General features: G+C 54.5%; 1 protein-coding gene across 2 annotated transcripts in view; it reads left to right on the forward strand.

Moving 5' to 3' along the window:
• LOC101159069 (AT-rich interactive domain-containing protein 1A) overlaps positions 1-21130 on the forward strand; it is a 45778-nt gene extending 24648 nt beyond the window's left edge. Inside the window, exons 3-20 of one of the 2 annotated variants that reach the window (XM_023960240.1) lie at positions 1078-1650; positions 1841-1954; positions 12805-13045; positions 13207-13296; positions 13678-13848; positions 13931-14234; positions 14341-14486; positions 14563-14660; positions 14735-14944; positions 15037-15241; positions 15826-15958; positions 16038-16213; positions 16287-16416; positions 16495-16614; positions 16706-16799; positions 16925-17738; positions 17876-18006; positions 18093-21130. In XM_023960240.1, coding sequence (XP_023816008.1) covers positions 1078-1650; positions 1841-1954; positions 12805-13045; positions 13207-13296; positions 13678-13848; positions 13931-14234; positions 14341-14486; positions 14563-14660; positions 14735-14944; positions 15037-15241; positions 15826-15958; positions 16038-16213; positions 16287-16416; positions 16495-16614; positions 16706-16799; positions 16925-17738; positions 17876-18006; positions 18093-19964 — 5622 coding nt within the window. In that variant the 3' untranslated portion in view covers positions 19965-21130. The remainder of the gene's footprint in view (positions 1-1077; positions 1651-1840; positions 1955-12804; positions 13046-13206; positions 13297-13677; positions 13849-13930; positions 14235-14340; positions 14487-14562; positions 14661-14734; positions 14945-15036; positions 15242-15825; positions 15959-16037; positions 16214-16286; positions 16417-16494; positions 16615-16705; positions 16800-16924; positions 17739-17875; positions 18007-18092) is intronic. The other variant, XM_023960241.1, reaches the window with a different exon arrangement.

Consider the following 21130-nt stretch of genomic DNA (forward strand, 5'->3'; position numbering starts at 1 on the left):
CACTGGTTGCGGCTCCGCAACCTTCCACTAGAAGGTTGGGGTTCAGTGTCTTGCCCAAGGACACTTCGACACATGGGCGGGCAAGGCGGGAATTGAACCTGCAATATTCTGATTGGAGGTCGACCACCCTACCACTACACCATGGCTGCCCCACAAGCCCAAGCTAACAGTAGTGTAGCAAAAAAATGCCTAGCAATGTCAGAAGTTCCAGTTTAGAGCCAGATGGCAGCTGGACGAGAAAAATGAAGACGTACATGGATCCATTTGTCTCCAAGTAGAGGATTTACAATTGGGGCGGAGCAGAGAGACTTTGGCCCGCCCATCGCAGTTCCTGCGTCACAAACCTGCGATTTTAATCTGCTTCTGATCCGTAACGATTAGAACAAAGAAATACTCGGAAATGCAGTTTTAACCTGAAGTTCTTTTCCACATGTACTTCATTATGAAAAAATGCTACAAGAACATGTTAAGCATCAAAAACACCATTTCTGTCTTTAAACCTCCACCCTGTAAACACCAGCTCTTCATTGGGCTGTGCTGCTGGACTCTTCCAGACAGCTTCTTCCTCCTGTTTAGTGTGGACTTGTGTCAATCACTATAGCTTATCCTGTTGTTGACCCCCCAGTGTCATGTCACGACACCAGCCTCTGGTGCATTTGGTTTCCAGTTAATAAATCCGTTAATACAAGAACTTTAACGCGATGATTGCGTTCAGTATTCAGATTCAGTAACATTAACGGCACTATAAATGTTACTGAAAGATGTGAGAGTTAGCTAAGGCCACGATTTCAAACGGCACTATTGGTCATAAATAATGCAGCGTCAGGAAAAGTAGGTTTATTGAAATGTAAATGATGGAAAGCAGGTGAAGATGTTTATCATTATTGTTGTAAAATAATAAAAGCTGGATACATTTCACAGCCAACTTCCCAAAAATAGAAAAAAAGCAGGGAATGAAAGCTGCAGCAAACTGTTTTTGTTTACATCTGAACGGTCCTCCCACCCCCCCAAAAACCCTGCTGCGTTGGTGCTGCCTTGTGATGCTGCCCTAACAGATTCACTTATCACTCTGTTTAGATGTCTGCATACGGACAGCAGGGCCCAGGGGGCTACAGCCAGCAGAACCAGGGCTACTACGCTCAGCACGGCCCCCCTCCCAATGCCGGCCAGCAGCAGCCTCCATATCAGAGCCAGAGCGGCTCTGGGTCCCCCTATCCTCAGCAGGGCCACCCCTCCCAACCTGCGGGCCAACACGGGCAGCCAGGCGCCCCTTTTCCACAGACCCAGGTGCCCCACGGCGGCTCTGCGGCGCAGCCCTCCTATAGCCAGCCCCCGCAGTCTCAGCCGGGACAGCAGCCCTATGTCCCCTCCCAGCCTCAACAGCAGCAGCAACAGCAACAGGGCCCTGGCCCTCAGAATCAGCCGAGCCCCCAAGGCCAACCTGGGTACTCACAACCCCCCGGGCCAGAACAACCGGCAGCACAGCAACAAGCACCCCCCCAGCAACAGCAGCAACAAGCAGGCGGTCTGCCTCCCCAAGCCCAGCAACCCCCAGCCCACGGTCAGCAAAGTCAGCCATCACCTTACTCCCAGACCCCCCCCCTGCAGCAGCAGCAGTCACCATATCAGAGGTTCCCCCCTCCCTCACAGGTAACGCCTGCGTTTTGTCAGTTTCTATAGCTTAAGTCCCAGAGTGGATTGAGATTTCAAAAAGCTTTATTGTCCCGTCTTCATGTACAAGCGCAGACCTGTAGATGGTCTGAAGGTCAGGCGGCGTGGACCTGGAAAAGCAGGAGCGTGCAGCTTCACTGTGAGATCATCTCATCTGTCTTGTTTGTAGAACCAGGAGATCTCCCAGGATTCCTTCAGCTCTCAGTCCAGCATTCCTCCCGCTGCCCAGCCCAACAAGAGCGGCCCTGAAGACAGCCTGCAGGGGCGGCCGTCCAGCCTGCCGGTGAGCCGCCGCCGAGTTCTGTCGTTCCCACGTTCCATCCATGTCCATCCTAACCTTATGGAAAAGGTTGGATGGATTTGGGTGGATTCTGACTTTTGGGGGGTGGGGGTGTTTGAGTTGAAGGTGAGCGGCGGCATCCTCTCTCACCGTGGGACAGGTTTCTGTTTCCATGGCAGTGTTTGTGGGTCAGACTGAGGAGCTAGCCTCATTCTGGGCCTCAGGGAAGGAGAGTCAGAAATGAGATCGTTAATGAAAGGGAGGGAGCAGTGCGTGGGGGGGGGGGCACTGTTGGAGAAGCAGGGCTGTCTATGCAGGCGGGGTAACCCTGAGGATGTGCTTTCCTTCCTTTTTATTTATTCATACACCTCTCTGGGATTAGCTGTCAAAGGGAGGGTGGTCTCGGGGATTCCCCCATGGTGGCCTGTGATTGGCTGAGAGAGGTGCTAATCTGGCTGATGCGGGCCCTTCTGCATCCCTGCAGATGGCTCTCATGCAGGTGTTCAGTGCAGCTTCAGGACCGTTCATTCAGGAGACTGAAAGTGGGATTTATTTGGGAGGCTGATCATGTAGGATCACGATGACTACAGCAGTGACGTGCGGTCAGGTGAGGCAAGTGAGGCACTGCCTCACCTGTCATGATCGTGATAAAATAGAAAAGGGTAATTAAGTAAATACTATTTTCCAATGATCTGTGTTAAATATACATTCTCAGTCAACTCGACACGTTTCCCACAGTTTCTGAGGTTCAAATCGCATCATTTGAGTGTTGCGCGATCACAGACGGAGCTGAAACTCCGGGTGAGGCTCTGAAGCGATGTGCCTCATGTCTGACAGCAGGGCTCAATGTTAACAGAGACGTGCGCTGAAAACACTGCTGTAGGCCCGCAGAAAAGGCTGCTGGTGAGGCAAGCCTCACCAGCAGGGGGCCGAGCTGACAGTTGACAGCTGCTTTGTAGCTACACTGATACCGTAGAAGCAGAACAGACCGAGGACGTCTGTCTCCATTGAGAGGAAGACTTTCCAACAGATCATTGAGCTTTTTGTGAAGGATCGGCGCACGGAGTCAAAAAGTAAGGCCAAACATGGTTTTCAATGTTTGTTTTTTAAAAATAACATTTTTATAATCATTTTCACAGACATTTGATAACATTAAAGCTCCAGAATTAGAAGTTGGAAAAATACCAGAAATTGTTTCTGAGGGTCAAATGTGTGCTGGACACATCTGTATACTTAAATTTGTTTACAGTACATATGAATAATTCATGTCTATAAACGAAATATTCTTTGGAGGACAAATATCTTCTTGTGTGTATTTTATAAGCTGTTAGCTGCTGTTGGATGGATGCTGAAATATTCAGTTCTTGTAAATCTGACTCTAGAGGAGTCGGTGCCTCACCAGCCATCAACCTCACCACACGTCCCTGAACTCTGGAAAGGCGGTCAGATCTCTGGGTTTGTGGGACATAATCGACTAGGGTTGGGCGATGTCCCCTAAATTGGCCGTTGATGATGTTTGCTGTCAACCATCGGGATGGACGATGATATCGTCGTGGGGGGGTAGGGGGGCTATTTTTAATATTTCGGTCTTATATAATTGCTATTCGTTATTTTACTTTATTTATTTTATTTCCCAACTAATGACTCATCTGCAGTACTGAGGGAAATAACTTTAACAGAAAAAGTAACAAACAAACTAGAAAAGAAATGGTCCGCTCCCGCATTTAACTAGTCAAGCGGACCGGCGGAGTGCGGACTTACAGCTTTGTGTTTGAGGGGAAGGGGGGGCTTTGTTACATGAGCGTCATGTAGGAGATTTAGAACTGCGATCTGTTCCGCAGCTCTAGGGGAACGGGCTACCGAACTCAGAACCGGGTCTAAAAGTGTGTGTCGGAGCAGAGGATCGTCAGCACACACACAGCACTTTGGGGCGGTGTGAGCTTCAAAGCAGAAATGTCGCTCAGTCCTTAGAAATCGTTCAAGCAATCACGTGGATTTGTGTTTCCAGTCGTGTCCCGACTAAATAAAGGCTGATGTTATTCCCACATGTGTAAATGCAGCCAAAATGCAGATTGCAGCACCACCCAAAGCTAATGTTGTTAGCCCGTGTTAGCATACTGCTAATTCTGGCTTCTTTCCGGCTCCGTTCTTAAACAGACAAAGCACTGACCACACGGATTAAAAATAAAACGATGAGCGAACAGGCGTTTCATAATAATCGTAACATTATTAAAAGCACGTTTAGAAGATCGTCTTGTATATTACCGAGCTGACATATCAATGTATAAAGCCGTTCGGCAACATTGTTTTGTATTGAATTGTTACATTCAATAAAGTTTGAGAAAAAAATAGCTGCTCGGCGGAACTGATATCCGCTTCCAGTTTTTCAAACCCTACTGCGCATGTGCGAATGATTTATTCCGACCGAAAGTGTGACCTTAGTGAACGTTTGTTATATTCTGAAAAAGGTTTTCTGGGCCCATCTACACGGTTGAATTCTAATCCGACCATTGATCCCATCAAGATATTTTTCACATGTAACCGCGGCTCATGGTGTCGACTCCCAGCGTGGCGGGGGCGTGGCATCACGATGGTGTCTCTCCATCGGGATGTCAGTCACCCATCACGATGGACGATGATATCGTCCATCGGCACAACCCTATAATCGACATCTTCCTGAAGGAAGTTGTCTCCTTTGTTTTGCGTCGCAGGTCCTGCAGATCTACAGATTTATCAGTTAAAAAAAGCTCCCGGTCGTTGGGAGGTGCTGGCTCTGCTCTGACTGCAATGATTGCAGACGTCCGGATTGTGGGGGCGGGACAGGAAATGTGACGGATCAAAATGGGGAGTTTCAGACAGTCTGCAGCATCCAGAGATTCCTGAAACTTGCCCCGTGTCAGCATTAGACAGCTGCCCCCCCCCCCCCCCCCCCCCCCAAATAAATGACCATTTTGTTTGTTTACTGCTGATCATTCAGTCCGGCTGGTCACACCAAAACAATCTTAGTGGATGATGGAGAAAAGTCGCAGGTGCAGCGTCCCACCTGAGAAGGACTTGGTGGGTTCCTGTGTGTTCTGAGCTTCATGTGTGTAACTTTGCTGCAAAGATAGGGAAATCTAAAGAAGACATTGTTTTAGTGAGCAGAACCAGAAGGAGGCGCTCTGCTGTGGGGGACAGAACCTGCAGACGGATCTTTGTCTTCAGTGATGCGGGTTTGGGTTTGGATCTGAAGGACGCCTTCAGGTACTATTCAAGAACACAAACACAGACATGAGGGTTTGTGTTGGTGTTTGGGGTAACTGTACTGGGATCTAAAGTGTTAGTTTTTATCATGACTATGCCTAAATACGGCCCTGATTGATTTGGTTTCATTAAAACAGAAGACTGGGTCTGAACGGGTCTGAACGGCTACTTCAAACCCTTAGAGTGCTGGAGGTGAATGAATGAGGTTTGAAAAAGCCTTTTTGGGTCAAGTGCCTAAAACTGAGGCTGTTTTTTGTCTGAAGAAGCGTTCCTGGTGCTGAACGGGGAGCCTAGAGGATGAAGAGCATCACGCTGCACCTGCTGCAGGTCACCTCTTTATGTCTGAGCGGGACGTTGAAGTGTTGTCTTTTCACGGCTTATCAGAGCAACATCAGCTGGACCGTTTGAGCTGTAGGTGGCATGGGGGAGGGCTATCATGATAGGGAGTGAAACTGAACCTGCAGTTCTTTGACTGCTGCTGCTGTGCTGACAAACATGTTGCTCAGCCAGCAGGGGGCTGGCTCCAGTTTGAGAGGAAATTCCTGCTTTGGAAGGAGCTGTGGTGATGGTTCAAATCCGCCTCCTATCCAGTTTGAATCCTCAACCAAACGGCTGACTGTGAATCCACACTAGGTGCTCGGCAGAGAGCTGGGATCAGGTGTGCAGGAGGCGCAGGTATGAGGAGCAGGGCTGCTCCAGGCGGCTGAGGAACCAGCAGAGCGGGTTGAGCCGGTTTGTGTCTGAGGAGTCGTCTGTCGTGTGAGCACAAAGCTGCTCTAACCTGTGAAGAGGAGCTTTCACTCAAATGAGTCATTACTGACTGAAGTGTCAATCAGTAACCCTGGTGGCTGATTTGAAGACACCCCCCCTCAAATGAAAGTTATGTGGTCATCATTATATTGACCATGGCGGGTTTTCCTCACATGGAGCAGCTCTCTGTGTTTTTAACGTGTTCTTGTAGCATTTTTTCCATGATGGAGGACACAGAAAAGTCTATGAGGATTTTCTTCATTCATCCTGAATCAGATGAAAAAATGGCGTTTACAAAAGCTCTCAGTTGTGATGTAGAAACTGCAATGGGCGGGGCCACAGTCTCCCTGCTCCGCTCCATTCTGATCATCCACCTGCAGGCACATAGATCCATGAACGTCTTAGTTTTCCTGCTCTGAGCTGGAATCTGGATCAGAACTGGACGGCTGGATAGATCTGATAACCGCTAGTGTTAGGATGGGGCTGTGTGGGGCTGTGAGGGGCTGTAAGCTAGTGGGGGGTTTGTGATGAACTCCTGCTGCTCTGCAGTGTAGAAAGCCACACAGGGTTTTAATTTTTTATTTATATTTTTTGGCACGCTTTGACAGATCAGAGCTGGATTGGAGCGGGTCCTTCAGGAGGTGACCTGAACAGTTTTTATTTTGCACCCCCACCCCTACACATCTGAAACTGAGCTGTGTGTAGCTGTCAGTTCTGGACTTTTATCACCCCGTGATTTGACACTTCCTCTCCTTCTTAATGCCCCCCCACACCCATTCTTTTCTTTAATGAGCCCCCTTCTTGTCCTTTCCTAGGTCTTTTCTCTGTTGTGGGATAATCCCTCACCAGGCCCGCCCCCTGCTTGTAGTCATCCCTCCTGCTTCAAAAGGTCTTCAGACTTAGAGCAGGCGGGGGCTGGGCAGGGCTGGGGGGGTCACATGTTGGTCACACACTTGGTGTTTTTCTATCCTCTGCTTCCTCCTGTAGCCTTTCAGAGTAGGATGCCACATCTGGTCTTTTATTTTGAAGGACAGTTTTCCTAACTTGCATGCGTCCACCTGCAGACGTCCTGCATGCAGACGTGCATGCGTCTACCTGCAGACGTCCTGCATGCAGACGTGCATGCGTCTACCTGCAGACGTGTATGCGTCTACCTGCAGACGTGTATGCGTCTACCTGCAGACGTGCCTGCATCGTCCTGCATGAAGACGTGCATGCGTCTACCTGCAGACGTGTATGCCTCCGCCTGCATCGTCCTGCATGCAGACGTCCTGCATGCACGTGCAGCAGCTGTAATGCGAGCATCCTGCTCTAAAGGCGGGGATCCCGCGGCCCCCTCCCCTCCCCTCCCCGCTCAGCCCAGCTCTGCTGTGCTGCGGCAGCTAAGCTTGTTTTTGCGACAGCGCTCCGGAGCAATCAGCCTGACGAGGCCCCGCCCCCCCAGCCTTTTCCAGTATTGCACTCATTTTTTTCCTCTCAGAGTTTAATACGTTTCTCCTCCGCTCTGCCGCTCTCTCTCCTTCCTCTTTCACTTTAAATTCTCTTTTTCCTTTCCTGCTCGCCCCCCCTCTGTCAGCTTTCATAACGCTGTGCAGTGCTGTCAGTATTCAGAGTCCGGGGCCCGTTTCCTGTTCCTATTCTGGGGCCCGCTCTCTGTGTCTTATTCAGATTCCGGGGGGGTTCACCCCCCCATGGTGGTATGATTCTTAATGACTGGATCCGAGCGTTGGTGTGTTTCGTCCACATGTTCCTGGGCCGGTTTGCCCCCCCCCTCGCTGGGCTGCAGCACAAAGACGGTTGACTGCAGCCTGTCTGCAGAAAGCAGAAGCTGCCGACCCCCCCATGAAACGTTACACTTATATTCAGCTTTTCTTCCTTGTTGACTCGCCCCCCCCCTCTCTGTACTCTCACTGTGGGATGGGGGGGGGCTCTCACCTCGGGCGTCTGTCCTGACCCCCCCTGTCTATTGTAATCTTTACAAAAGCCCCCGCCCCCTCTAAACACACACAGACCCACATTATTCAGTGTCCCTTTACCATTACCCCCCCCCCCCCCCCCCCCCGACAGAAGCTCAATTAAGTCAATGTTCAACCCCCCCAAATTGATCAAGGTTCCCTTTTTTAAATTGTGCAGATTTAACCCCTCCTCCCCCCTTGCATGTGACTGCAGGTGATGTTGTGGGGGGGTCATCTGTCTGAAACCACAGGAGTACAGGTGCATGCCCCCCCCTCGTGAGGCAGAAAAGACCTGAGCCAGCGTGGTGAATGCCAGTAATGGCTGCTTTTTTGAGGGTGGGGGCCGCCTTTGCTTTCCCTTGCAGTGGAATGATAGCGCCCCCCGATGGTGGTGCTAAGCCCTGCAGTCCTCTGTCAGGGGGGGGCTCTTCTCATTTCTCCTTCACCATCCAAACGTCTGATCTTTGCTCAACTTTCTGTTTCTTCACAGAGTCACATGGGGGGGCTTCATGGAGTCATGATTTGTAGATGAAGCCCCCCCCCCCATGTGATCACAGCTAATAGATAAAGTGTATTCAAAGTGGTCAAAGTTTAAGGGGGGGTACCAGCAGCAGACCCCTCCCCCTGAGGCTGTCTGCACACTGACCCCAGCAGCCAGAGCATGGAGGGACACCGAGGCTGTGGTGGGGGGGGCGGCGCTGCGATGCGTCAACCACGTGAATCTGGTAACCATGGCAGCCCCTGCCCCCTCCCCCTGTATATTTTGTTTAGCATCTGTGGGCCTGAGAGTGAGGTCAGAGAGAGGGCCTGATGGGGGGACAAGCTCTGCCCCCCTCCCCCGGCACCACCAGCACCTGATCTGGTTCCGGTGCCGAGCCGGGTCACTCATTCCAGTGCCGGGGGGGAGGCTTTTCTTAGTCACTAGCTTTTGATATAAAGTTGACTGTGTCCATCTCAGTGAGAGGTCTTTCTTTCATTTCTCTCCGTCTGCGCAGACTTGAGCAGCTGCGCTTGGCCTGAAGTTTCCATGTTAGGCAGAGCTGCTAAAAGCACAAAATGGCTGCCGTCTCTCTGAGCGCTCTCCTCCTCTGTGCTCCTCTTCCTCCTGCTCTTCCTCCTGCTAACAGAAAGGTCCCGTCTTCCTCCGTCTCCTCAGCATCAGCTGATGATGCTCCGCCCACAGTCATGGCTGATGCTCCTCATCATCCTCCAGTAATGAGTGTTGAACAGCAGAGACTCAGGACCCCCCCCCCCCCCTCCCCCGACCTGTGCAGTCAGCAGAACAGGCTGCTGCTGTGCAGCACTGAAAACCCCCCCAAAAAAAAAACAAGCCAAGAGTCTGAGCCATTAGCAGAGCCCCCCTCCCCCGCCTTCCAGCCATGTTTCCTCTCAGCAGAACCCCCCCCCCCTACACTGTGCTGTCTGATCTGGTAGTTCAAGCTGGGGGGGTGAGCTCAGACTGCTGTTGTTTTTATGGCACAAGCATGTTCAGGTGAAGCAACACTTTATTTATATTTTTGTTCCCACTTTACAGGGAAGGGGCTCTGCCTCTGTGAGCCAATCAGCAGGCAGTGGGCGTGTCCTTCTCTGGGGGAACAGAAGCTGCAGTCTTTCTCTTAGCTTCAAGTTTAGAAAAGTGCTCCAACTTCCACTGGTGTGCTGGTGATACTCCGTGCCTGTACTGCAGGTTGTCATGGAAACCTGTTGATGACCTCAGCTGTTGCCCTCAAACATTGATATTTGCCCTGTAGAAAAATGACCGTGGATCTGCCACATCACCGCCCCACTCCTGTTTGTTGTGGTGTGCTCTTTATTCTGATGTCTCTATTTCCATTTACAGCTGTTACCCCTCCCCCCACAAACCTGTGTTTTTCTGTGTTCTCACCGGGGGCGGAGCTAGAAGATTTTATACGGGAGGGGGCAGAGCTAGAAGAAGACTCAGAAAGGGTGGTGAAATACTGTCAGTCCAGCAGATGCAGTGAGGTTGACATGGTGCCTCAACCAGTCAGGGATTCAGCTTTGGGCACGCAGCGTTTACAGTGACTCCATCAGCGGGTAAAAAAAAAAAAAAATCAAAATGGCTGCTCTACGCGAGGACTTTCCCGGCCACTGGAGCTGGAACCATCACGCCCGCTGGACAGAGTAGCCCGCTATGCTGGCCCGTGGGCGATGGGCTGCCGTGGGCGACGGGCTGCCGTGGGCGACGGGCTGCCGTGGGCGACGGGCTGTCGTGGGCGACGGGCTGCCGTGGACGACGGGCTGCCGTGGGCGACGGGCTGTCGTGAGCGACGGGCTAACGTGAGCGACGGGCTGCCGTGGGCGACGGGCTGTCGTGGGCGACGGGTTCTCGTGGGCGCAGGCTCTCGTGGGCGATGGGCTCTCGTGGGCGATGGGCTCTCGTGGGCGACGGGCTGCCGTGGGCGACGGGCTGCCGTGGGCGACGGGCTGCCGTGGGCGACGGGCTGCCGTGGACGACGGGCTGCCGTGGGCGACGGGCTGTCGTGAGCGACGGGCTAACGTGAGCGACGGGCTGCCGTGGGCGACGGGCTCTCGTGGGCGATGGGCTCTCGTGGGCGACGGGCTCTCGTGGGCGACGGGCTGCCGTGGGCGACGGGCTGCCGTGGGCGACGGGCTGCCGTGGGCGACGGGCTGCCGTGGGCGACGGGCTGCCGTGGGCGACGGGCTGCCGTGGGCGACGGGCTGTCGTGAGCGACGGGCTAACGTGAGCGACGGGCTGCCGTGGGCGACGGGCTGTCGTGGGCGACGGGTTCTCGTGGGCGACGGGCTCTCGTGGGCGATGGGCTCTCGTGGGCGATGGGCTCTCGTGGGCGACGGGCTGCCGTGGGCGACGGGCTGCCGTGGGCGACGGGCTGCCGTGGGCGACGGGCTGTCGTGAGCGACGGGCTAACGTGAGCGACGGGCTGCCGTGGGCGACGGGCTGTCGTGGGCGACGGGTTCTCGTGGGCGACGGGCTCTCGTGGGCGATGGGCTCTCGTGGGCGACGGGCTGCCGTGGGCGACGGGCTGCCGTGGGCGACGGGCTGCCATGGGCACGACCGCTCCAGCTCCATGGACTTCTGATGTTTGTTTTCATCAAGACAATAATAAAAGATCCTCCAGATTTCTTTTTCCCCTCTGGGGTTAACGCGGGACACAAATTGTTTGAACGGAGCCACAGACAGACGGAGGTAATGCTGAAAACGGCTCCCACTGCAGGAGAGACTCTGAACGATGTCATCAACCAGACACGGGAACAGGATCAGCTTTCAAATCAAGAAATCTGATCGCTGAGGCCTCGTCCAGGTTGGACACACCGTTCTGTGAGACATTTGGTGGTAGCTCCTCCCACAGCCGTTATCGTTCCAGGACATTTTTGGACAGGCGTCAAGGAGCAAATTTTACCCACGTCCAAAGACAGGCGTCCAACGTTGACATACAAATGGCGTCCGGCGTGAAGGCAGCTCAACACTATTATGATTGTTTTCATTTGTTTAAAATGTTTGGCTTTGGTATTTTTGTAATGCTTAAAGAAACTTGTATTGATGATTTCTGAATCCTCGTTGACAATGACACTAATATTGACTTAAAAGTTAGAGGGGTGGGGGGTGGGGGGGCTCTCACTGAGATGGACACAGTCAACTTTATATCAAAAGCTAGTGACTAAGAAGCTAACCTGGATCATTTTTGCTCGGCCCCCTCCTAAGGTCATAAGGAAGCCTTCCAGGTCCTCTGGCGTCTGCCTGCTCCGTCTCAGTTTGAGGTTTCTGTCACATGAACTCTGATGTGTGGGGCTAAAACATCCAACAGGATCCCAAAACTGAGAAGAGGTTTGATTGTGTGTGGTGGGGTGGGGGTGGGGGAGGGGGGGTTGGGGGGGCAGGGGCTTTGTAAACTATACTGAAAACTTAAAATCAGATCATCTGCAGAACTTCTACCACACCAACCTTGATCTGGCACGGTTTGGTACGGTTTGGTCTTGTGATGTCTGCTGCTGGAGACGGAGAAAGTTCTGGACTATGAATGCAGGTCAGCTGACCCGGGTGATTAAAAAAAACATTAAGCAAAGGATGGAGAATCCCACCACCTTCAGTCCTGTTCCTGCCATGTTTCAGCTGGGCTTCAGACCCGTTTGAGGCCCGTTTCAGTCCTGTTCTGGCTGTCCTTCCTGCCTGTTTTCTGTTTTCCTGCTGCTGCCTGTCATTAAAATGAAGCCAACAGGCTGAGAGTGAAGCTGGAGTCGCTGCAGGTCAGAGGAGCTGTGTTTTTTTCTCTCTCAAAGAAGTGAGGCAGTGGGGAGGTGTGTGTTTGGGGGGGGGGGATTTCTGAATCAGCGTTCTCCTCCTGTCACTCCCTCTGGGGTTTCTCCATCAGGTCACATCCCAAAAATAGCAGCGGGCGCCGTTTCAAGTGCAGAAACCGCCGGCTTCGGGGCCGCAGCCAGCCTGTGAGACTTCTGTGGGAATGCTTGGCTCTCTTCCAGTATCTGCTCTTTTTCCCTCCCCCTCGCATTTTTCCCTCCTTGGACGCCGGATGAGCTTGCATTTCAGAGCGAGCACATGGGCTCCACGTGATTGGCTGATGTGTAAACACCAACCTCCCTGTTTGAAGCACCATGACACCCCCACATGGCAGCAGAGCCCCCGCCCAGCCACAGTTATTGCTGCTGCTCCATGCAGTGAAACCCCAGTTTCTCAGAGATTCTCTGCAGGTTTTTTCTTTTTGGTAAATTGTAGTTTTTCGGTCATGTTGTTGCAGTCAGACAGAAACTCTGTAGCGTCTCCTGAACAGCGACAAACACAGAAATGTCTTTGTGTCTGAACCGCTGCAGCGTTTTGCTCTGTGGCTGCACGTTTCTGACGCTCCTCCACGATCGGCGGTGAAACATGCCACGCTCTCTCCGCTGCAGGACCTCTCCGGCTCCATCGACGACCTCCCCACCGGCACCGAGGCGGCCCTGAGCCCGGGGGTCAGCACGTCGGGGGTGTCCAGCAGTCAGGGCGAGCAGAGCAACCCGGCCCAGTCGCCCTTCTCTCCGCACACACCCCCTCACCTTCCAGGCATTCGAGGGCCCTCCCCCTCACCTGTGGGCTCTCCCACCAACGTCACCCCGTCTCGCAGTGGCCCCCTGTCCCCCGCTGCAGGGCCAGGTAGAGTTTTCCTTCAAGGGTTGCTCACAAAGTACTCCATTGTGACTTGAGTGTCAACTGTTTAAAAAGGACAGTGAGGGAGGGGGGCACTGAAGCACTGATGAGCGTTTCAGTCCGGGGGAAACGTGTTTCTGAAGCTGACAGGACTGTTTCCTGCACAGGGAGCCAGATGCCGCTGCGGCCCCCCAGCGTCCAGTCCGACAGCATCATGCATCCTTCCATGAACCAGTCAGCCATGGGTCAGGACAGGGGTGAGTGGAGCTCCGCCCCCGCTTCCCCGTCTGACGGCATCTGTGTTTCAGGTTCCTCCACGTCTCTCAAGTTGAGGGTTTGATTCCCGGTTCTGTCGGTTCTCTTTTCCATTTGAAAGGCCTTTTTGAACAGAACCAGAACCTTCCTCTGACTGGCTCTAGAACTGATGAATTCTGATGGTGAAGCTACAGACAGAACCTGGAAGAACCGTTGTTCTGAAGAGAATGATTTTGTTTGTTTTAAAGATGATGTTGCAAAGTTTGGAATTCTCCTTTTTAAGCTCTGCCCTTTCTGAAAAGACTGGTGTGGTGGAGTCAGGTGGTCAGCACTTTGCATTTAAACATAAGTGCATGAGTAACGGCCCCCTTTATCTCCTCCAGTGTACATGCGCAACCCTCAGATGCCCCCGTACGGCTCCCCTGGACAGCCTGGCTCCGCCTTATCTCCACGCCAGTCTTCAGGAGGCCACATGCACGCTGGGATGGGACCTTACCCCCAGAACAGTACCATGGGAAACTACGTCCCTCAGGGAGGCCAGTACGGCCCACAAGGTAAGGCGGGGGCAGACGCGGTAGGACCGGGGGGGTCCGTCCTTTTTCCCTGACACTGAGTTTTCCTTGTGGATCCAATCAGGTTATCCCAGACAGCCCGGCTACACGGGAATGCCCAATACCAACTACCCCAGCGGGCCCGGCATGGCCGGCTCCATGAACCCCATGCCTGGTCAGGGCAGCGGGGGGCCATATGGAACCATGCCCCCCAACAGGATAGGTCCGGGACACCAGATGGGGGCTCGACCCTTTGGACCTGGAATGGGCTCTAACATGGGAGGAATGCCCCCCCAGATGGGATCGGGCATGTGTCCGCCCACAGGCATGAACAGGAAGGACGGAGCCCCCCCCATGCACCACGGACCCTCGAACTCCATACATAACAGGTGGGCAAGCAGACTCATATTTCCCACACTTTGAAGGGAACCCTGAAAGCATCCCAGAGACGTCGGGCTCTGTCTATGATTCAACATCAAATGTTTTCCTGCTTAGGCCGCCGGGCTACCCCAACATGTCCCCCGGCATGATGGGGGCGGGGTCTCCATATGGCCCAGGAATGAACAGCATGCACGGCGTCATGAATCAGGGGGGGCCGGGGCCTTATCCCATGAGTGTGAACATGCCTAACAGCACCCCCGGTGAGTCCAGCTGTCTCTCATGGGCTCCTTCCTGCTGTTTGAAGCATCTCTGACAGAAGGTGATCTTTTGTTTCAGGGGGGGCTCCAGGCTCTGACTTTGGTATGGAAAAAATAACCCCAGCCCAGAAGATGAACAACAAAGTTGATGGGACTCCCAAACAAGAATCCAAAAAGGTAGAAGATCCAGAGAAAGTCCTTTTCTTTACCTTTCCTGCATGTCCTGACGGTCTCCTTCACTTTGGACACAGAAGTCGAGTTCCTCCACCATCACCAACGAGAAGATCACTCGGCTGTACGAACTCGGCCCAGAGCCGGAGAGGAAGATGTGGGTGGACCGATACCTGGCCTTTGCTGAGGAGAAGGCCATGGGAATGCACAATCTTCCCGCCGTGGGTCGGAAGCCTCTGGATCTCTTCAAGCTCTACGTTTCGGTGAAGGAGATCGGCGGCCTGACTCAGGTTCACCTGCAGCTCCACCTGCGTTTGGCCCGCCTGCGTTCTGTTGGGATGCTTTTCCGCTGAAGCTCCGCCTCTCTTCCTTCTCCCACCAGGTGAACAAGAACAAGAAGTGGCGGGAGCTGGCCACCAACCTGAACGTGGGCACGTCCAGCAGCGCCGCCAGCTCGCTCAAGAAGCAGTACATCCAGTGTTTGTACGCCTTCGAATGCAAGATCGAGCGTGGCGAGGACCCGCCCCCCGACTTCTTTAACACCGACACCAAAAAGAACCAGCCCAAGATCCAGCCTCCGAGCCCCGGTGAGCGCCAACACCCCCGGCCCCCTCCGCTTGACTAATGAAGTCTGCGTTTGGGCACATTCGTCAAAATGACGGCTGCTATGAGTCACAGGAAATGGGGGGGGGGGTGTTGTCGCTCAACAAGCTTTGATGGGATGGGGTCTGTAGAAAGAGGCGGGGCTACGCTGTCACTCAGTATTTGGGGGGGGGGGGGGGTTACATTTACAGAAAGTGTGCAGGGTTGTAACATGAGGGGACCCCCACCCCCACCCCCAAGATTAGATTACTCATGTGTGTTCCTGTGAGAGCCACCCCCCCTCTTTTCATGAAAGGAAATCCCTGCCTGGGGGGTGGGGGTGGGGTGGGTGACCCGGCTCATTTGAGGGTTTAGTAGCAGTCATGGCTGAAACATGACTCAGCATGACTCAGCAGCCTAACCATGACGGTCCTCCGTCGTTCTCGTGCACGCTCAGCATGCGCTCTACGCTGCTCTCTGCAGCCCTGGCAGCAGCGCGTCGGGGGCGGAGCTCCGTGTGGCGTCCAGCCACCAAGATCTCCTCTGTTCTTTTTCATCTGGGCTCACGATGGTTTCTCTTCTCCTGCAGCTGGTTCTGGATCCCTCCAGGGACCCCAGACTCCCCAGTCCACCAGCAGCTCGATGGCTGAGGGGGGGGACCTCAAGCCCCCTACCCCGGCTTCCACCCCACACCCACAGATGCCTCAGATGCCCGGTGTCAGGTGAGTTGTCCCCAGAGCGCCTCGTTTAGAGGAGCAGGTGCCAGTTCTTCATGACAAACACTTTGATGCCGTCCTGCAGGAACAGCGTCAGCCTGCAGGACCCGTTTGCCGACGGAAGTGATCCGGCCTTTTCCAGAAGGAATGCCATGACTCCCAATTCTCAGGGCTACCAGTCAGGGATGGGCAGTGCAGAAATGATGAGTCGGATGGGTCCCTATGAGTCTAGCAAGGACCCCTTTGGAGGCATGAGGAAAGGTGCGCTTTGGCCACGCCAGCAAACCTGAACGCTTTCATGGGAGCCGGATTTAACCGCCTTTTCCTCTCACAGCCGGGGAACAGTTCATGCCCCCGGGCCCCAACAGTGGGATGGGGGAGCAGTACAACAGAGGACCTCCGGGCCCTATGAGCAACATGGCGATGGGCCAGCGGCAGCAGTTCCCGTACGGATACGACAGAAGGTAGCGCCCGCTTTCCCGTGTGAATGGAGACGATGACTGGATGGGGGGGAAGTTGACTGTGGGCTGTTGGTGTTGCAGACAGGAGCCGGGGATGGGCCCTGAAGGCAACATGGCTTCAGGACCTCCTCAGCCCAACATGATGCCTTCTGGAGGAGACACGGGGATGTACTCACCGAGCCGCCCCCCCCCACAGCAGCGGTCAGTGACTGAGTCCAGATCTTTGTTAGCAGAAACGCCTCATTGCAGCAAAGCATGTGCATTTGTAATGATGCACACGAATTCTTTGTAGGCACGACTCCTACACAAATCAGTACCCTGGCCAAGGAGCGCCCCCTGGTGGCCCGTATCCTAACCAACACCCAGGAATGTACCAACAGCAGCAGGTACAAGCTTTTGTGGTTTTCTTACTTCCTTTGAACAATTCAAAATTCCACATGACCATAAGGGGTTCTTATTAAAAGCAGGATGTTCAAACTGACCCGCTGTCCTGAATCTTTCTCGTCAACAGAACTACAAGCGTCCTGTGGACGGGGGGTACGGTCCTCCTGCCAAACGTCATGAGGGAGAAATGTACAACGTTCCTCCTTACAGCACCCAACAGCAGCCAGGTCCACAGTCTGCTGGGCACCAAGGGCAGCAGGACCTGTACAACCAGTACAACGCGTACCCCGGTGGAGACCGCAGACCTCCAGGTCCACAGGGCCAGTTCCCCTTCCCGTTTGGACGGGATAGAGCGCCGCCATCTGCAGGCCCCAACTCCCAGTCTCCCCAGATGATGCCAAGCCCCATGCCTTCAGGTCCTGATGGCCCACAGGGCCCGATGTGGCAGGGCCGCAACGACATGGGTTATCCTAACTATCCCAACCGTCAAGGACCTCCTGGACCGGGTCAGGGCCCCGGCTACCACAGCATGAACCGCTCAGAGGAGATGATGCCAGCAGACCAACGCATCAACCACGAGGGGCAGTGGCCCGGCCACGTTAACAGGCAGCAGCCGCCTTTTGGCCCCGCCGGATCTGGACCGCCCATGACCAGGCCTTTACCTTCCACCTACCAGGCTTCCCAGAACCACATTCCTCAGGTTTCAAGCCCGGCCCCCATGCCTCGGCCTATAGAAAGCAGGACGTCGCCCAGCAAGTCCCCCTACATGCATCCCGGCATTAAGGTGCACAAAGCTGGACCTCCTGTGCCTGCCTCCCACATCGGCCAGGCTCCAGTGCAACAACCCATGATCCGCCGTGACATGGCCTTCCCTCCCGGCTCGGTGGAGGCTTCCCAACCCCACCTTAAACCCCGCCGGAGGCTCACCATGAAAGAAATAGGTAAACCTTTGACTTCATCTTTGAGTAGAAGAAGAAAAACTCACCACAAACCAGAGCAAAATGTCATTTAGATGGAGGATTCTTCCCAGTCTAAAACATTCCAGTCCGTCCGGCTCAGTTAGTGGTTTTGTTTCCAGGCACCCCTGAAGCGTGGCGAGTGATGATGTCCCTGAAGTCCGGCTTGTTAGCGGAGAGCACATGGGCTCTGGACACCATCAACATTCTGCTGTACGACGACGGCAGCATTTCCACCTTCAACCTCTGTCAGGTAAGGCCTGCTTTGCTCTCCTCTAGTCTTCCACAGCGACTCTCCTTGAAAGTCAACTTACGCAGGTCCTCTGATGGGTTTTTCAGCTGCCGGGGTTCCTGGAGCTGATCGTGGAGTACTTCAGACGCTGCCTCATCCAGATCTTCGGCATCTTAAAGGAGTACGAGGTCGGAGACCACGGCCAGCGCACCCTGATCGACCCCAACGCCGCAGAGGACTCCGAGGAGGACCCCTCCATGGCCGAGGGCGAGGACATGGAAACCGAGGACGAGGACGAAGATGAGGAACCTGAAAGACCTGCTGACGCACCATCGCTGATCCGGGTCAAAGAGGAAGAGGAAGAGAGCTCTTTGAAAGGCAAGTCTTCAGAAGATGAGGACGAAGAAAAGGCGTCCAGTAAGCTGTCTGCAGGTTCCAACCACAACTCCAGCAACCACTCAGAGAAGCCCAAGCAGGCCAGCAAGTTTGATAAACTCCCCATCAAGCTGGTGCGGAGGAAGAACCCTTTTCGCCTCAATCACCTGTCCAAGCTTGGCCAGCGGCAAAGCTTTGACAGCGGTCTGCTACACTGGAGCATCGGCGGCGGCGACACTACTGAGCACATCCAGACCCACTTTGAGAGCCAGACGGACCGTCGGAAGCTGCTTAAACGTTCCCCGGTCCTCACTGAGGCCCGCAAGAAGGTGCAGGGAACAGCGCCGGACAGCGGCGAAAAACCCAGGAGCAGCGGCGAGGACGAGTCCAGAGAGCAACCCCCAACGTCTGAGCCTCTCAGGTCTCCAGCCGAGAAGAGCCCTCCGTCCACCGGGGCGCCAGTCACCGCCACCATAGATGATGTGCTGTCTGCCCGCCCGGGCTCGGTCACCGAGGAGGTGGTCCGCGGAGGAGCCGGGGAGCAGAAGGAGAAGTTCCTGTTCAGCATCAACCCGGATCTGAAGAACCGCCGCAACATCAAGATCCTGGAGGACGAGCCTCACAGCAAGGACGAAACGCCGCTCAGCACGCTGTCGGACTGGCAGGACTCGCTGGCGCGGCGCTGCATCTGCATCTCCAACATCGTCCGGAGCCTGTCTTTCGTTCCCGGGAACGACCTGGAGTTGTCCAAACACCCGGGCCTGTTGCTTCTGTTGGGCCGCCTGGTGCTGCTCCACCACAGACACCCGGAGCGCAAACAGGCGCCAGTCACCTACGAGAAGGAGGAGGACGAGGACGAGGGCGTGAGCTGCGAGCGGGACGAGTGGTGGTGGGACTGCCTGGAGGTGCTGAGGGAGAACTGCCTGGTCACTCTGGCAAACATCTCAGGCCAGTTGGACCTTTCTATCTACCCAGAGAGTATTTGTCTCCCCCTGCTGGACGGCCTGCTGCACTGGGCCGTCTGCCCCTCTGCAGAGGCGTTGGACCCCTTCCCCACGCTCGGGCCCCACAGCTCCCTGTCCCCCCAGAGACTGGTCCTGGAGACCCTCAGCAAGCTCAGCATCCAGGACAACAATGTTGACCTCATTCTGGCCACGCCTCCCTTTAGCCGCCTGGAGAAGCTCTACGGCTCGCTCGTGCGCCTGGTCGGTGAGCGCAAGGTGGCGGTCTGCCGGGAAATGGCGGTGGTCCTGCTGGCCAACCTGGCCCAGGGGGACACCCTGGCCGCCCGCGCCATCGCCGTGCAGAAGGCCAGCGTGGGCAACCTGCTGGGCTTCTTAGAGGACAGCTTAGCCGCCACGCAGTACTCGCAGAGCCAGAACCCGCTGCTGCAGATGCAGGGCGGCCCCCAGTTTGAGCCCACCAGCGTGGACATGATGCGGCGGGCGGCCCGGGCGCTGCACGCCTTGGCCAAGGTGGAGGAAAACCACTCGGAGTTCACACTGTACGAGTCGCGGCTGCTCGACATCTCTGTGTCGCCGCTCATGAACTCCTCCGTGTCCCAAGTAATCTGTGACATTCTGTTCCTGATCGGCCAGTCATGACAGGCGTGGGGAGGTGTGGGCTCCGCCCCTCCCTGCGTGTTTGCGTGTGCGTCTGCTGCGAGTGAGTTCAGAGAGTGAGACGGCCTTCTTCCCTCTCCTTTTTTTAATTTATGCAAACTCACCTCGGACTCCGCTGTCTTTTTATTCCCACCCCCCCTGAAGGAAGGAGAACCCTGTGGATCTTCAACCGGAGGGATGCTGGCGGTGGGGGTGGGGGGCAGGACCCTTTTTTTTATAGAAACATAAAAACTCCTGAAAAAGAAGAAACTGTAACCAAAGTTGCTGTCTCGTTTACAGTGAGTTTGGGGGACCCTCGCGCCCCCCCTCCGAGGCTCGGACAGAGGGGCGCTGTGGGAGGGGGGGGGCACAGACTGTGTGGAGGCGTGGCTGTGACTGTGGAGGCTCAGCCTGGCAGGAACCACACGTGAACAGGCGGGGGCGCTGTGCAGTAGATTGTAGGACTTTTTTCTGTACTGTACACCTGGAACTGTAAACATACTGTAATGATACTGTTTCACACTGAGATACGCTGACTCGGCAGCAAACTGTAGTTTTTAAATCCGTTTGAGTTCATGTGGAGAGAAGACGGCTTTCCCCCCAAAGTATGGTGAACCTACAACACCCCGACCTCTCTGTCCCTTGATTGTATGACTTGACCCGGACGCTCAGAGGCGCCTATAGGACTGGTTCTCAACGCTAGATGCAGTCCCAGCTGCAGTGTAAATACGATGTTGTACATGACCACCCCCCCCCCCCCCTCTTCTGTTGCGCCTCACCGTTTTTAACCTTTGACCAGTTGAACTGCATCAAATGCGCCATGTGATGACTTGACACCCGCCGGCGCCGCCTCGGGGGTGTCTCGCTGCTGTCCAACGCCATCCCCCACTAGCTCCACGCTTCAGTTTGTGTCCGGTGGGGCCAAACGGCGTCCCGGCTCACCGGGGCGATGGACGGAACCTTGAGGAAGAAGCGGTTTAATTTTATTTGATTTTTCCAGTGATGCGGATTCTGCATATTTGTATTTCAGATGATGTAGCTAAAGACTTGATGTAAATTCCTTTTTTTCCTTTTTTGGCTCAATGAATATCATTTATTCAGTATGAAATCTTTATACTATATGTTCCACGTGTTAAGAATAAATGTACATTAAATCTTCCTAAGACGTT

This window comes from Oryzias latipes, chromosome 11 (genome assembly GCF_002234675.1).
Source record: "Oryzias latipes chromosome 11, ASM223467v1".
NCBI lineage: Eukaryota > Metazoa > Chordata > Actinopteri > Beloniformes > Adrianichthyidae > Oryzias > Oryzias latipes.